The 16,635-nt window shown below is 39.1% G+C and overlaps 1 protein-coding gene across 2 annotated transcripts; it reads right to left on the bottom strand.

Moving 5' to 3' along the window:
• Nucleotides 1–524: 524 nt before the first annotated feature.
• Nucleotides 525–14,903, bottom strand: si:cabz01101003.1 (ubiquitin carboxyl-terminal hydrolase CYLD). Of its 2 annotated transcripts, none has more exons than XM_017461401.3 (16): nt 14,809–14,903; nt 14,251–14,445; nt 13,886–14,161; nt 13,370–13,753; nt 11,167–11,272; nt 10,540–11,033; nt 9,863–10,028; nt 9,297–9,438; nt 8,667–8,786; nt 7,316–7,407; nt 7,164–7,227; nt 6,825–7,044; nt 4,114–4,222; nt 3,687–3,805; nt 3,384–3,591; nt 525–1,355 (listed from the first exon to the last, which is right to left on the bottom strand). In XM_017461401.3, exons 2-16 carry the CDS (start codon nt 14,428–14,430, stop codon nt 1,171–1,173), a joined length of 2,865 nt encoding a protein of 954 aa, XP_017316890.1. In that variant the 5' UTR covers nt 14,431–14,445; nt 14,809–14,903; the 3' UTR covers nt 525–1,170. The 2 variants fall into 2 exon arrangements, with proteins under 2 accessions (XP_017316890.1, XP_017316891.1); XM_017461402.3 differs by having other exon boundaries at nt 14,251–14,404; nt 14,809–14,886.
• Between the last annotated feature and the right edge of the window lie 1,732 nt (nt 14,904–16,635).

Consider the following 16,635-nt stretch of genomic DNA (forward strand, 5'->3'; position numbering starts at 1 on the left):
CTTCAAGCTTAAGGACTGCCAGGCCTCCAAGCAAAGTCCTTAACCATCTGTGCTCCAGGGGTGCCAAAATCATCTCTGACCCAGCTTCCTAACAAGCTGGGATATGCGAAAACACTTTTCTTGATTTTCCCCAATGGGGAATGAATAAAGGTACATGTTATCTTTGGGTGTCCCAAAAATCTCCATACATGGGGAAATCAACACTTTTTAGCAAAATGTCTTCCAAAATGTTTTATGCTGAGTTGTTATATATCTCAGAACTTTAAGAATGCCTCGACAAAAGAACATATTGAAATCATTCTCATGGCTGAATCAGGAAGCTGTCCATCATGATGGGTGAAAATCCCCTGTATCCCCATCTGCCTTTCAAATGACCCCAAGGTTGAGAACCTGTGTTATGCTCATAAATTAATGTATCAGGCAAACCTACAGTGTAGGTGTAAAATTACAGACTTTATCTGAAGTTCATTGTAGAAGTAGTGAATAATGCTACTTTTCTTACATATATGTCCAAAAGAAAACAGTCATGTTTGAAAAGTAGATTTTATACTCAAAGCATTAAATCAGCTATCAGTTATATACACACCAGTATAATCTCTTCAAGTAGAATACATAAAGACAATACTTTCAGTGAAGACAGGCGTGTTTGGGTGTCAGTTGCACTTGCTACAGATCTGGTACAATTTCAATGTGACTGTTAAAAATGTGAAACTGTAGCATTGGAGAAAATCTGAATGATTCAATATAATGCTGACAGAAGTATGATATAGTGCTGACAGAAGTATGACTACAGATGCAGTCGTGCATGACAGTTACTGTTTAAGATGAATTTAAATACATTGCCAGTAAAAAGGGTTTGAACACCTTAAGTTTCTTATGGAATAATGGATAATGGCCAAAAAACAAAAATGTCAGACAAATACGTATTCTCAGGCCTTTTCAATGAAATCAAGACTGTTTCTTACTCCTCAATTCATTTAAACCTACTCTTTCGAGTTTGTATTTAAGATGAGCCTTGACATTTAACCAACAAGTCTATATAAGGTTCAAAATCCTTGGTTTATGTTTTGCAGTATCGGCCTGTGATACACTAAAAGAAGATTCCCGTGTATCTGAAACACTGAAAGCTTGGGGGTGTGTCAGGACAAGCAACACTGCTAGCTCTTTACTTCACTTATACAGGCTCAGTTCAGGACAGTGATAAAGACACATGTAGGCATCGCAGAGCAATCTTCGGACCGGCTCTTTTAGGAAGGCGGAGTCTAAGCGGCTGAGCTCCACCTGTGACAGGCTCAGGTAGCGTCCCACCTCCGGACACGCCCTCACCTGTGGCACGTTGAAGCCGTTCTCCCCTCCTGTCAAAGGCATCAGGAAACCAAAACAAGCGAATCAGAACTTAAATGTTTAAAGGGATTTTATATAATAGTCAAAAACTGTTGTAATTTATTATACCTGCTGAATTTACAGTTCTGTTCGGTCAGAAGATGTTGATTAGTTTTTTATAACAGCAGGTCTGACTTTATTCGTATTCACTTCGTATTCACTCGTGCTCCTGAGTGTGTCAATTTATGCATAAGACGATTAACTAATGTAAACCTTGACTTGATCTACTTCAAATCATATAATTGGCATGGATTACTGTACTTTCATACAGTTGCAATCAAAATTATTCAACCCCCGTTGTAAATAAGGTTTATTGTCAAAGTTTACAGGCTTTCAGCTACAGGGCCATCACAGTCACCTGATTTGAACCCTAGAACCCTATAGTGAACCCTATAGAAAACCTCTGGTGGGATTTGAAGAAGGCGGTTGCAGCACGCAAACCCAAGAATATTACTGAACTGGAGGCTATTGCTCATGAGGAATGGGCTAAGATCTCGTGTACAGCAGGTCATAACAGCAAAATGGTGCTCTACTAAGTACTAAAGATGCTTACCATGAAGGGGTTTAATAATTTTGAAACTGGAGAAATCATTATAAGCTGCATTTTCAGTTGAATTTGGGGAAACCACTTGGAAGCATTCGTTGTGTTGAACTATTTCAATTGCTTTTGTTTGATTTGATCATTTCATACAGCTGAAAGTCTGTAAATTTTGACAATAAACCTGATTTACAATGGGGATTGAATCATTTTGATTGCAACTGTATATGGAATATACTGTTAACTTTAAACTGCTTAATTTTTATTACGTTTACAGAATTTAGCAGACACCTTTAGCGACTTACAGAAGTGCTTTGGACTCTCGATCAAAAACACATCCTAATACTAGTTCACTGGAGCAGTGAAACCATCATGTAAACCAGTTGATTCAAATGATTGGAATTAATTAAAGAATATAAAGCCAACACAAACCCACAAAACCACACGAATAAAGCTAATCAATCAATTATGACAAAAGTATGAGCAGAGGATGCATATGGTCTTAAAGCTGTAAACATATGCCTTGAATATTATTATTAATATTATATATTGTTAAATATTTTTATTTTATTATTTATATAAGTGAGTCAAAAGAATTTCCACTTCTGTTTTTCAGGCTTTACCTTGAACGTTCAATTCTAGTCAAAAAACTTCCACTTCTGTTTTTCAGGCTTTACCCTGATCGAAAGATCCATGCTCACAGCCGTCTGTGCACTTCAACTTTTATGGAATGGAGTTTTGTGGATTTCACAAAATGCAAATCAGCTGTGTGTCAGGAACATGCTTGGTAATTTACAGGCAATTGGCATTCTTCAGCATACATATGCAAGTACGAAGAAAACCGGCATTTCCGAAAGTTTGTTAAATCCAGCCGAAATGTTTTGTTTGGTTCAGTTTACGCAAACATTTACAACCTTTACTGAAAGGCCCCAGTAACTGACTAAAAATGTGTTGTTTGTGAACACAGAAAATCATCTAATCGTCAATATGATGACGTTTCTGGTGACTGCACTTTGTAACAGTCAGAACAGTTTTCTGCCACAGGAGATTTTTCTTTTTCATTATTAGTTTCAAGCTAGAGAGAAAAAACCAGGCTGGTGAAGGAAGAACTTACTTGAAGTACTAATACACAATTGTACTCAGTACATTATGTAAATATCAGAATAATAAATTTGAGGTGTTTGGGAAAACATATGGATACACTGACCAACAAGGCAGCTACAAAACGATACATTTTGTTTCCTCAGCATGTTAGATTGAAATGTCAGTCTCTATCAAAAACAGACTGTTAAAATGCTTCATTTGGTTGAAGGTGATCGGTCAGAAGAACTCTGCATTGATTTTCAGTGACTCCTCCCACTAAGGGCACAAAGTAAACCCAAACCACACCAGCAAAATGCCCTGCAGAGCATAATATAGACGCCATTCTGTCCTTTACTTTGTCACCGGTCTAATTTCTTACCCTCTCTATCAGCCATACTGTCGAAGAAGAGCCAGTCGGTAGGGAGGGGCCCGTGCTTGACAAAGCTCACATAGTGACTGGTCTCAATACACGTCACAGCGAAGAGAGTTAATTGCTGGCGAGCTCCATGAACCGGTCCCTCCCATGTGCCCTTGGGCATTCTGACCTTGATGGGTTTGTGCATCTGGCGCTTTTTGTGGGCGTGAACCTGACATGGAGAAATGCAAATCAACATGTTATCTGGGTGACAGGACAGGTAGGAAAAATAAAAAAAGAAAAAAGATTTTCAAGACATATGCATACTTGTGCATTGCAGGTGTTGCAAAACTGTTTTAACTGGCCAGGTGTGATGTCCAGATCCTCATAACACTGTGAACACTCCCACTCTGCCACCGACTGACATATACTACATTGTCGAAGCGCTAGAGGGAAGAGTAGAGGATTCAGTCCGATAGTCTAGCTTCGGTTCCATATTGGTGTTTCGATAGGATTTTTCTTCAGCAATATAAGACAGAACAATTTAAAATGTTCTCATTAAGTACTAATGTAATTGAGCAGTATGAGTAATTTATTATATCCAGTATAATAGAATAAGGAATAGTATAACAGTAAATAGTGTTATAACACTTCGATCTTCTTAAATGTTTTAATATGTACTAATGTAAATAAATGAATAGTTTTAGTATAATTTAATATAACGAAAAAAAAAACGCATAGAAAACATTCTCACTCTCATCCAGAAGGTCAGTGATGTCGAGTGTGAGGGATGGCAGAATGGCGTCAAACATCTTAAACTCTTTACCAAAGCGTGGCATGAGCAGAGGAAGACAGGATGGAGCCTGATTATCAAAACAGAGAAAGTGAATTATTCAGCACCTGCTCTGAGAACAAACTGAAGAGAATGCTTTTAATATTTTTTAAATTTTACATAGGACCTTTCATTTATTCAAGATGCAGTATATAAAAAAGTGGAGAATTATTAGAATAAAAAATAAAACTAAATTAATTAAAAATAAAAATAAAAACTAGGTACGACTGGGAGTGAGCGAAAAGAAAAAAAAATTCTCTGTATATATGGAGATTGATATTTTCATCATTATACATTATGCATCACAATATTTACACTGAGATATTATGAACAAATTACCAAAACATAAAGAATATAAACAATGTCTACAAAAAGAACATTTAACAACGAACAGGAGAAAAAAACTGGCAGTTGCTACAATTTTAAATGTCCAATCAGCCACTTCTGATAACGAAATGGATTAATTTCAAAGTCCAGACGATACTCATTACACTCGATACTCAGGATGTATGTTGTGACGTTGATATCGTAGTGTCATTCTGTCAGCCCTCGGTACAAAAAGGGATTTAAAATGGAGTACAAAAAGTAAATAAATCCAAGGACATGATGAAATGACTAAAAAACATTAATCCATATGTATTATGCTCATAATTAATTATTATAGTTATTTATCTTTAAAAAAAAGCTTCGTAATCAGTATCCAATAGGAAAAATGCATGTACTGATAAGAGGAGATGTAAAACAAACGTAAGGCATTAAACAATTGGACCCACTGACAGGTTCTTGGAGTTTAAGGGATTATAAAAGAGCTTTCATTAACCCTCTTACCCCTTATTTCCCACAGTATTATTTCCCACAACCCTATATTCCCCATAGAAACAGCACGCCAACCCTGAGTTCCCAGGCCAAAATTGGACCCAAAAAATCAACATTTTAATTTTAACATTTTTAGGCCTTGAAACAACTTATAATAATGTATTTGTGTAATATTACTTTGAAAATGAAGCAGTTCAGTGTTTTTACTCCACTTAGAGCACAATTCTTAACTAGAGAAATGACGAAAAACGCTCGCTAAAATCCTTATACTCATTTAGAAGTACCATACGAGCATCAGCGTGGTCAATGCCTTTGAATAAATTCAAGTAAATAATAAATAAACAAATGCATTTTAGCACCAAAAGTCATTTCTGGTGATAATCAGACCAGCAGGTAGTGTTTTCACGAATGCACAGGAATGGTCCCGTTATGACTCCAGACCCCTGCAGTGTCAGTTGCACTGGTTGATGCTGAAGATGAAGACGATTAGGGTCTGAATCAGGAGAGTTTGCGTCTCTATCAGTTTCGGTTTCGGTTTCAACATCACCTGAACTTTCACTGCTGTCACTATCTAGAATCCTCGCTCTCGCATGTGTAACTGTGCATGTTTTCTTTTTTTTTTCCACTGTTTTAGATGTACCTGTGTTCACTGTAGGTGTAACTGTAACATTTTTTAGCTTTTCGCTTTGGCATTTTTAGTTCACTTCCTCTATTACACCAATATTCACGCTTGGATCTTCATCGTAATGCCGACGTAATAACGTAATCACGTCGTGACGTTATGAACTTTCCGGGTTAAAAAATAATAATTAAATAAGTAAGGAATCATAGCAGAGTAATGCCGGTACACCAGCCTTACGGGGATAACGATTACACTGTAAAGCCGCTATATCGGCCTTACGGATATTTGGCGTAGACAACCAAGCCGGTATATCGTCCTTACGGGAATAGATCAAAGACAGGCAAGCCGGTTTTTCGGCCACACGGGGTAAGAAGGTTAAAGCTGCTGTAATCGGCGTTAGCCTTGACCCTTGACCCACCTTTGTTGGTAGGTGTTATGTGCTAGAAGGTGGGAATTTGCAAATAACCACATTCGGAGAAGGGGGGGGGGTGAGGAGGGTAAAATAAAACTGCTGTTGCCGACCTTGCTACCAGTCCATCTTCTTTCACAATCTTTACGTAAGCCTCTCCTCAAAGCCACGCCGTAGTTAAATTCAGCAGAGATCAAAACATTTTTTGTCTGGCTAACTGATGTCATAATGTACAGTTTTTGACCATAAAGAGAGACATCTCTCGAATCTTTCTGTTAGTTTTTTGAAGTCAAAGCTGTAATCAGCGACTGTGGAACCAGCCGTTAAGGTCGATGTTGCTTTTCCTCCTGTTCAATTATAGTCTGTGCTTTTATGTAGCGACAATGCATGGACAAAATAACTGGCATACCGAGAAGACTGCCCAAGCAAGACCATGTACGCTGTTAAAATCATGTCTGAAGCCTACAACCTCTCTTTTCCATATCTCGTTTTACTATAATAGAGTTTGACAGATTGTTGAACGGGCCTCAAAGAGTGTTACAGTAAAAACATGAAGTCCATTGTGATAGCTACAGGTTCTGAAGGGGTTAAAAATTACAGCAGATTTAAGATTGATTTTGAAATGTTGACTAATACACATTTAAAAAAAAAAAAAGGTCTGCTTCACTTGTGACAAACATTATGCTCTAGAAGTAAATGCACTGATACTAGATCAGACATGAATAAAATCCACGAGTCACATTTATTAAAAAAATAATAAAATAAAAGCGAGTCAGTTGCCTTTACCTCTGTGAATTTAAGCCCAGAATGCATGAAGGAGGATTCCAGCAGTGTCTGCACACTGGCAACCCTCATGAGTCCAACTGAGGGTGAGGACAGAGGGATTGGGGAGAGACAGGGTGAGAGAGAGGGCGAGAGAGGAGAACGAATAGGTGAGGATGGACAGGGAAGCGTAGGAGGGAAAAGTTGATAAATGTGGCATTCCTGTGGCTCCTGGCTTGAAGATCTAGATGAGAAAAGAAGCATAAAGAAGCAATAAGTTGATGATGAAAGGAGGAGGAGGAGGAGTAAAAGACAAACATGTACATTATGGAGAAGGGATCAAAGATGGGAAGGGTTTTTAACCTAATCTTCAGAAGTGGCTCCACCCGGAGGAGCTGGAAAAGCTTGTTGAGGAATTCTTCAGGATCTGAGACACATACCATACACAAAGAATCCTGTTAGACTCGTCCTGGGAACTAAAGACTGGCTCTGTTTTTCTTTGTCTTTAACTCTACCTTTCTCTTCATTAGTAAAGCCTGCATCTGTAGTCTCAGCTTCCAGAAGCTTCCGTAATGCCATAGTCTTACTGGCACACACGTATCCAAACCTAATTGTGCATACAGTGTTAATTATTAAAAATCTTCAAATCTTGAGAACATAATCCGAGGCCACGTTCACACTGCAAGTGTCATTTTTTAGGCGAGGCTGTTCACATACTCATTGGATGTGTCCTATATTCAACACTAAACCCAACAGGTCACACCCCTGAACTGACCCATGTTTAATAAAAGCAATATTAAATAAAAACAGCAATGCTCCACCTGGCATGTCTGTTAGCAGATGCAATCTTCAAAATCATTATGAAATTAAGATGGTGAAATCTGAGCTGCTTGTTGAGTATTGCTATATGAAATAAGAATGATGCTGCTGTGGTTAAAGAGCTAAATAGCAACAACTACTGATTAAATGTCTGCATGCATACGTGATATTACAGTGAATGCTGACTGTAGAGTCTGACTGAAACGAACATGGTTTCTACCCTTTTTAGGAAATAATTTCCAGGAAGTTTCTCAAACAGTTTGCATGACTTATAGACAGCTGTTCTCATGAAAGGTCATTACAGAATGATTCACATCTGCCATCATCCTTAATATTAAGTCAACAATACAATCTCTAATGACGCCATATCAACTAAAACACACACACACACACACACACACACCCACACACCCCACTATAAACTATTCCTCAACCCATTACCATCTGATCACAAGTTTTCATGAAACACTAGACTAAATGGTCTGCACTTATATAGCGCTTTTCACGGTGTCTCATTCACCCATTCACACACACACTCACACACCAATGGTAGCAGAGCTGCCATGCAAGGCGCTAGCTTGTCATCAGGAGCAACTTGGGGTTCAGTGTCTTGCCCAAGGACACTTCAGCATGTGGTGTCATTTGGGCCAGGAATCGAACCGCCAACCCTACGATTAGTGGACATCCCGCTCTACCACCTGACCCACAGCTGCCCAAACTAGTCTCTTTAGCAAGAGTGATTATGTGATTATAATAAAAAGCTAAATCTACTTAATGTATGTAGATTAACTCTGTTGTATGATGAGACACAGATTGTTATTTTGATTGATGTTATTCTCTGCTCACATCACAGTGACTGTACATGTACTAACATTCCTAAGACAATTTTTTACAGCGTACAGATATGTCCTTGGATTTCAGTAGCGTAGGTGAAAAACTAAATGTCAGATTCTATGTCAATTTCATACAAGAAATTTCACTTGCTTTTCCCCTGCAGTGTGAACTTAGCCTAAAATGCATTTCTTTCTATTACACAAACATGCGAACCTGCGTAAAGGATTGACAATTTCACAGCGCAGTAGTTCCTGAGCATCTTTGCTTCGGTGACCATCTTCGTTGCAGGGCCAAAACAAAACCCAGTCGACTGAACTGCAGCACGAGAACAGACTGAAGGAAGCAGAGGGAGTGAAATTATTCTCCTACAAATCACAAAAATCACTCAATAAACACCAGAAATCATCACCATCACAAAAAAGTTATATCTATTTGCTGCTCAGGTATAAATATGCACAGGTATAAATATTCCTATAAATATATAAAGAATTCCTTGGTGCCCTTTGATCAGGGGATATATTTTGTTCCTTGTTTGTGTGCCATCGTTAGATGACTGGGTCAAATCCTGCTTTGGGGCAGGGGTAGCTCAGTGGGTAAGACATTGTACTAACCTCTAGCCTGGTTAAATCTGAATAATTATTCTCAGCCTAACCTTCATAACATCTCCTTAAATGAAACACACATTTTTTGTAATTCAACAAAGTCACATTTGTTTTGCAATAACAACACAATCCTGAAATGAACTGGTTTAAAAAAAAAAAAAAAAAAAAAAAAAAAAAAAAAAGGGTTAAACCCGATACCAAGACTTTGGTTTAGTTGGAAGGCAACAGACATGACTCTCACCTGAAGAGTGATGCATCCAGGTAGCAAGAGTTGAGATGGCCCTGGATGCCTTTCTTAAAGCCTTCGTACAAATGCCGAGCCTCCTGACCCAACAAGGGTGGTGTGTTCTCTTCCACACGCTTACTGCCCCATTCTGCAAATGCTGAAATTCATACATAAACACAAACATCTTTTGGAACTGAATCAAAAACAATTACTAATATATACACTTCCAGTCAAAAGTTTGGAGACAATTGACTGAAATGTTTCTCATGATCTTAAAAATCTTTTGATCTGAAGGTGTATGAATTGGAAAGCAGTCTGTGCTTCTCATCCGACATCAGTGTCTGACCTCATTCTTGTGGATGAATGGGCAAATCCCCACAGCAACACTCCAAAATCTAGTGGGGGTTATTATAACGGCATAGGAGAACTAAATCTGGATGGGGATTTTCAAAAAGCATGTATGGTCAGGTCCACAAACTTTGGATGGTTTAGTGTTCGTTCAATCTATCCTACAAAACACGTTCCAGTCTGCACGGTGCAAAAAGAACTCTGTGCAAGCCATCCTCAAACCACACACTCACCAATCGAATTGCAGCGCTCCACTTGATTGATCGGCGCCTCAGGGACAGGAAATCTGGAGTCTCGCCTACAGTTACGTAGTTTGATGAACAGCCCCTTGTTAGGGGGGCAACGGAAATGACGCTCCCCAAGGTAGTTGCCGTCCGTGGCAGCGGTCAACTCCTGGTCCTAAGAGGGGGAAGAAAAAAACAAACAAACAAACAAAAAAAAAACAGGGTCCCTGATAAATTATCGCTTCATTGTGCCTGTGAATCAACTAGAGGTGCGATATCATGGACTACTGTAATAAATATTCTGTTACAGCATTAACATTATGCAAAGCAGTATAGCTGCAATAATGTCACAAGAAATTTTATACCACGGTGTGTCCGATGAAATAAGCTATAAAACAGAAGCATCGTTCCAGCATCTTTAAAATGACATTTAAAAAAACACTGTCGCAGTTTTTCTAAAGAATTTTGTTTCAAATAATTTATGTGCTGCCGATGCTATAATATTGAGGACATATTTATCCATATTTTTAAAAAAGTACCATTGAAATCAGTTTTACGGCACACTATAAACAAACCTAATTACTGTTTTATATTACGTGCCATAAAAATGTCTACCAGTACATGACATTTATGCTATTTTGCCCACCAATAGTACCAAGTTTAAAATATAAACTCCAGAGTCGTACCAGTTCAATGCCAGCTACTGGTTCTGAAATTCCATCAATGTATCCAATCCACCGAATGACTCCGAAAAGTGGTGGGTCATTCACCTCGACCATAGACCCAACCTCTAACCACATATTAGCCTCTGCTTTCTCTGGAATGAGTGGAGAGGGTGGATTATGAAACCCATTTGAAGTATGCAGCTGGTCAACGGAGGGTGAAAGGGCTTGTGGCTTAATAGGTGGAACAGGAGGTGGTTTGAGTGCAGATTTAACAATCGTGGCAGGAGGAGGTTTTAAAGGAACTTTTGAAGCATTTGATGGAGCTGGAGGTTGTAGAGCGGATTTAGCCATGGCTAGCATGGAAGGCTCTATCAACAGTCTAGGGTTGTGGCTGGAATTGGTGGGTATTGTCGTCTGTGGAAGGTGCTTGCTATGTGTGGGTGAAGGCGGCTGAAGGGGGTTTTTGGAGGAAGGAAGTGGAGGGATTTCTGGAGTTGTGCGCTCTGACCTCGTTTCTAAGAAATGTGGAAGGAAAGAAAACACATTACTGGTGTTGAATTTTAATGCTTCTGTTAGGACGAGCTTTACAAATGGCTCCATGCACTGAATTTCACCACTTTGCATCATTCTGTTTGAACTCAGTATTACCTGCAACCACTTTGGAGAGGGGAAGAAGGTGGCCGTATTCAGGAGACGGAATGGAGCACAGCTTGTAGCTCTTATAGTAACCATTCCAGTTTCCTACTGGGTTGTCCTAAAGAGACACACACAAAGCAACACTTACAACACTAATAGCTATAGTTGGTATGAACTGATAATGCCATTTTCACCACAACGCTGTCGAATTCTCAAATCTGACTGATCAGGAGGTGTTGAGTTTTCTATGACAACAGCTCTGATAGTAGTGCTGGCTGTAATTCAAATGACAAGTTTATATTAATGCGCTCGTTCTAATACAATATTGTTTGTATGTTCCACGTAATCTATGGAAAATGTGCTATTTATAAAAGAGAAATGTCATTGTTTATTTGGTGAAGCTTTCGGTAAGGCGACGTTGTTGGAAGGAATTTCCTATTTCAGTGCTTTCTAACAGTCAGTAAGATTTTCCACCACAGGAAAGTCTTCATGACCGAGGACTTTGCACTTTCTGGTTTCGCTGTAATATGACTTGCTTGTATCCTGTGGTTTAAGAGAAACAAAACATTTTGGGATGTTCTGTTATAGGAAAATATTCAACTTCAGGGTAGGAACAGCTTTGTGTCAGGCCACATCACATCACTCTACCGTTGATTATTTTCCTATAACAGCACACTCTGTTGTGTTTTATTCCTTACTTATTCAACATACACCATATTATTATTGTGGATATTCATTTAAAAGATTTTCAACATCTTTTAACCTTTTCAAGCTTTATCTACCACATCTGTAGTGTATAAACTATAGAATAGTCAACACTTCCCCTCTATTGTTGAAAAGAACAGTAAACTTGTTGACTGAAATTTGGACTACATTTTCAAAGAATTCATGTTTTATGTTAGAAATGTATTTACAGTCCCCTCCAAATGTATATGAACAGATATACATATACACACACACACACACATTCATATACATACACACATATATGTATATATACATACATACATACATACATACATATACATATATACATACATACATACATACACACACACACACACACACATACATACATACATACATACATACATACATATATAAGCTCTCACAATTATTGGGTCATCAACTGCTGCGGTTTTCCATGGCTGATGTATTGTCTGGTTATTAGTACACCAGTGGTTTCTTTTCTTTTTTTTCCAGGACTATCCACATTGTTGTATTGGCTATGCTCAATGCTTGTGCAATGGCTCCGATCAGTTTTCTCAGCTTCAAAATGGCTTGCCTTTCTTCCATTGACAGTTCGCTGGTCTTCATGTTGGTTTATCCTTTTTAACAACAAATGCAGTTTCATAGGTGAAACCCAGGGTTGCGTGACCCAAGTTCGGCCCAGCTGGTTGGATGATGGATGGAGGGCCTCATATTCCTCTCAAGAATATTCCTTTTATAAAATGGAACCATTGTCTCAATTTCTGTAAGTTACCCAAAACCTGTGGCTGCAAAACAAGCCCAAATCATCATCCCTCCACCACCTTGCTTGTTTGTGGTGAATTTGCTGGGACCCCCACTCCTGGGATGACTAGCAACAGTCTTGAAAACACTCCATTAGTAAACAATCCTTCTCACTGTAGAATGGTGAATTTCACATAGTTTGGAGATGGCTTTTTTGTAATAACTTTTCCCAGATAGATGAGCAGCAGCAATTGCTTTGCCAGAACATGGCTAATGTCCTTTCTTCTTGGCGTGATGTAAAGACACACCTAAGTTCTTGAGAACACCAAACGTCCTATGTAAAAGTTCTGCTTTTATAGAGGTAGTCACAACTTCTTGATAATTAACTAATCTTATGCATTTCTTTAGTAACACCCGGCTGCTAATTACTCTCTTATCGAATGTGGAAGTAGTCAAGGTGTACTTCTTTCTCCCCCCAAACCTGGTTTCTGAATGTTGGTTTACTTTTTTGGAAAAAAAATTACACGTTGAAATCTGTTGTGTGTTTTGTTGTCACCTGAGGTTATCTGTTTGTTTATACAAGTTGGTGAGGACCACACAAAGTTATTTAGGCTCTGATAAGTAAAATGATAAAACTGGAGCATGTACTTTCTTTTCCCCAGGATTGTAGGAATTATTAGAATAAAACATTTTTATATGAACATTATCATAATAAAGCATATATTTATCCAATATTCAATAATTATACTCAGCTTTCACACACCAGCAAAACTCCCACATACACTCCTCCTGATGACGTACGGCCAGGAAGCTGCCCACAGTACTGCACCGTGCCCCAATGATACACCTTGTCTTGGGCGAAGCAGGCCCTCTGCCCAACCTGCAGCAGAGTATTAGCTGGCACAGATTCTGCTGAACGTGCTAAGACACTAACTGGATTTGGGACATTACTAGAACTCTGGCTGTTCGGGTTGGGTCTGTTTATTTCAGTTTGTTGAGGATCATTATCACCAGAACTGCTGCTTCGGGTAAATCGGTGTGTTGTGATATCGCTGACTGACACAAAAAGGGCACACTGTTCAGGGCATGTGAAAAGCTGGTGTCCTTTGTAGCTTCCATTACCGTTGCCCCTCCCTGCTGCAGATCCCTGGGAGAGAGAGAGAGCGAGAGAGAGAGAGAGAAACAAGATAATTTCAATCATAATCTACTTGGAATTGCTTTGGAAATACTACAATGTCAAAATTCATCCTCCCTTTACAGGAAAAGTTAAGATGTTTACTTTTAGTTGGACCCCAAAATACACGGCTCCGCTTCCTCGCATCAAGGGCCCACGATAACGAAGCTCAGCATCAGCCAGGTCTACTGACTGGCCACACCGCACTAGCACGGGTGTCCCCAGGGGCAAACTGGCCAATCTGGTAAGCCGGTGAGGTTTGGAGAGCAGTTTGAAGCGTAATTCAAGGTCAGTGATAGGCTCCAGCAAGCCAGCCTGCTCAGTAGATATTTCATTTAATAAGTGCTTATCAAGCTTCACCATAGTTCCATTGTCTACAACCTGCAAAAATTGGAAATAGTGAAAACGTGCGCTCAATCATGGTTTTGAGTCTGTGAAAGTTCATAATTGAGGAGTATTTAGCATCTTACCTTTACCCATAAAAAGTCCCCTCTTCCAACGCGCTCCCCTCCTCCCTCTTGCTCCTGACACAGATTACCCCTCTGCAGCCGAATGGTACCATCCAGGTGGTCTTGTACTTTGTGGTCGGACGTCAGTATGTACATTTTAGAGGGGCGTCGCCTCCTGTTTTGTGGCGTGACGGCCGACATGGTAAAAGTAACTCACTGTATACATATATACGCGACATGGAAAAGTCAGAGTTGTTCGAAAAGCTGTGACTTACAACATAAACAACGCTGTCAGTTTGAAACTCATGGAAACTGACCAGTATTTAAATTATATAACAGGTAACGTCTGCCTACTGACCATTAATGAAATGTCGTTAAACTTTCTGTCCGCACGAGCCCAGCCTGATGCCGTCTCGCGACTTAACGCTATTTATTTAGCAACCAGGCTAACTTTGAGATTTTTCGGACACATAGCAAAAGCCTGATGAAAAGGTTCAGAAAGTAGCGGCTGTGTCAGTGACCTGGTCTAATAAAACTACGAGAAATAACAGTTCTTTAACATTTTCCAAAGTTACTTACCAATATTGACATCACCATGAATTAAACTTTGGTACCTCAGCGCAGGAGGGAGAGTGAGAGAGAGAAAAAAACGAAAACAGGAAACGAAATGATGAACAACAAAGAACACCAATCAGGAAAAGGGTAAGTTTTTGTCAGCCAATCATAAAGAAGGGGAAGGACGAGATTAGTGATTTTGAGGGAAATTCCAGTATTGCGTTACTGTTAAAAGTATAAATCAGTACATCCGCTGAACAAGGTGATGTTCATGCTTTAAAAAACACTTACCCATTTTTTTTTGCTATTTTAATTAATGATTATAATTTGTAATGAGGTGATAGCGGTGGAAATCACCATTATTGGGACATTTACAATGGTTAACTGGAGACTGAGTGGGTTTAAATATGATGCCAATCACTGTTTACATGCTTCTCAATGTTTAATCAATGTTTATACAATTTTCTTTGTGTTTAGTAAAATTGATTTCTATTGAACATTTTGTAGTTTGCATAAATGAATTATTTCAGAAAATTAGGAATATAAGTCATCTTCTACACTTTATCCTTCCGTGTCACAGGGTCCCTGAAGCCTATCCCAAGGGGAATGGGGCACAAAGCCGGGTACAATGCCAATCCATCGCAGGGCACAATGACACACACATTCACACACCCATTCATACACTACAGACACTTTTTGGACATGCCAGTCAGCCTACAATGCATGTCTTTGGACTAGGGGAGGAAACCGGAGTACCTGGAGGAAACCCCACAGCACGGGGAGAACATGCAAACTCCGTACACACAGGGCAACAGCAGGAATCGAACCCCCAATCCTGGAGGCTATATAAGTAAGATAAAGATTAGAAATCTAATTTTAACATTATTTCGATAGTACCTGATTATTATGGCCTGCTTGAAAATAATATTTTATCCTTTGTACCAGTTATACAGTTGCTGTATTTGCTCATGTTCCAAAATGAGGGATTTCCTGCTAAGTCTGTGTAATTTTTTTTTTAACCACCAAAAGGTCAGAAATTTCCGATCAGCGTAGATGTAAAAAAATAACATTGCACTATATATATATATATATATATATATATATATATACACACACACACAAACACTTTTTAACCTTAACGGTTCTATAAAGCGCTATACACTTGTTCTCATTCACCCATTCACACACACACACACACACACACACACACACACACACACACACACACACCAAGGGTAGTAGAGCTGCCATGCAAGGTGCTAGCTTGCCATCAGGAGCAACTTGGGGTTCAGTGTCTTGCCCAAGGACACTTCGGCATGTGGAGTCGTGTGGGGCTGGGAATCAAACCGCCAACCCTACGATTAGTGGACAACCCGCTCTACCATCTGAACCACAGCCACCCAATAAATAGTGAGGGAGAGAAGACAGCACATGACACCAGAAACAGTTCCTGGCTTTTATAACACAGGCATTTGCCTTAGGCAGCATTTTGTTCTATATAGGTATTCCTGAAATTGTGCAGTTCTGTCTTTACACCCACAGATCCCATCAACACCATTACTGGTTGCTGTCTGCCACCTTACCATACCTCCATGTCCACCTGCATTACTTCTGCATTTGCCATGGAAACATTTTCCTTCACTAAATTAAACCTCAGGAACTTAAAAACATGCATAAGTGATGTCAAAGTGTTGTGTCAATCTACATTTTAACACAGTGTAACTGGTTTGGATTTGGGTGGGTAGAAACCTAAAGGAATAAGCAATTAAATAACTCGAAAATGTACCTTAATACATTCACTTGGCACAGTGATTAGACTATTTATTTATTTATTTATTTATTTGTTTGTTT

This window comes from Ictalurus punctatus, chromosome 29 (genome assembly GCF_001660625.3).
Source record: "Ictalurus punctatus breed USDA103 chromosome 29, Coco_2.0, whole genome shotgun sequence".
Taxonomy (NCBI): domain Eukaryota; kingdom Metazoa; phylum Chordata; class Actinopteri; order Siluriformes; family Ictaluridae; genus Ictalurus; species Ictalurus punctatus.

What these genes read in the sequence shown, in the direction of transcription:
- si:cabz01101003.1 (XM_017461401.3), bottom strand. Translation starts at nt 14,430, where the DNA reads ATGTCGGCCGTCACGCCACAAAACAGGAGGCGACGCCCCTCTAAAATG. An exon ending in GGAGCGCTGCAATTCGATTG is followed by an intron (nt 9,439 to 9,862) that starts GTGAGTGTGTGG and finishes TATGAATTTCAG; the next exon opens with CATTTGCAGAATGGGGCAGT. An exon ending in CTGGGCTTAAATTCACAGAG is followed by an intron (nt 4,223 to 6,824) that starts GTAAAGGCAACT and finishes TTTGATAATCAG; the next exon opens with GCTCCATCCTGTCTTCCTCT.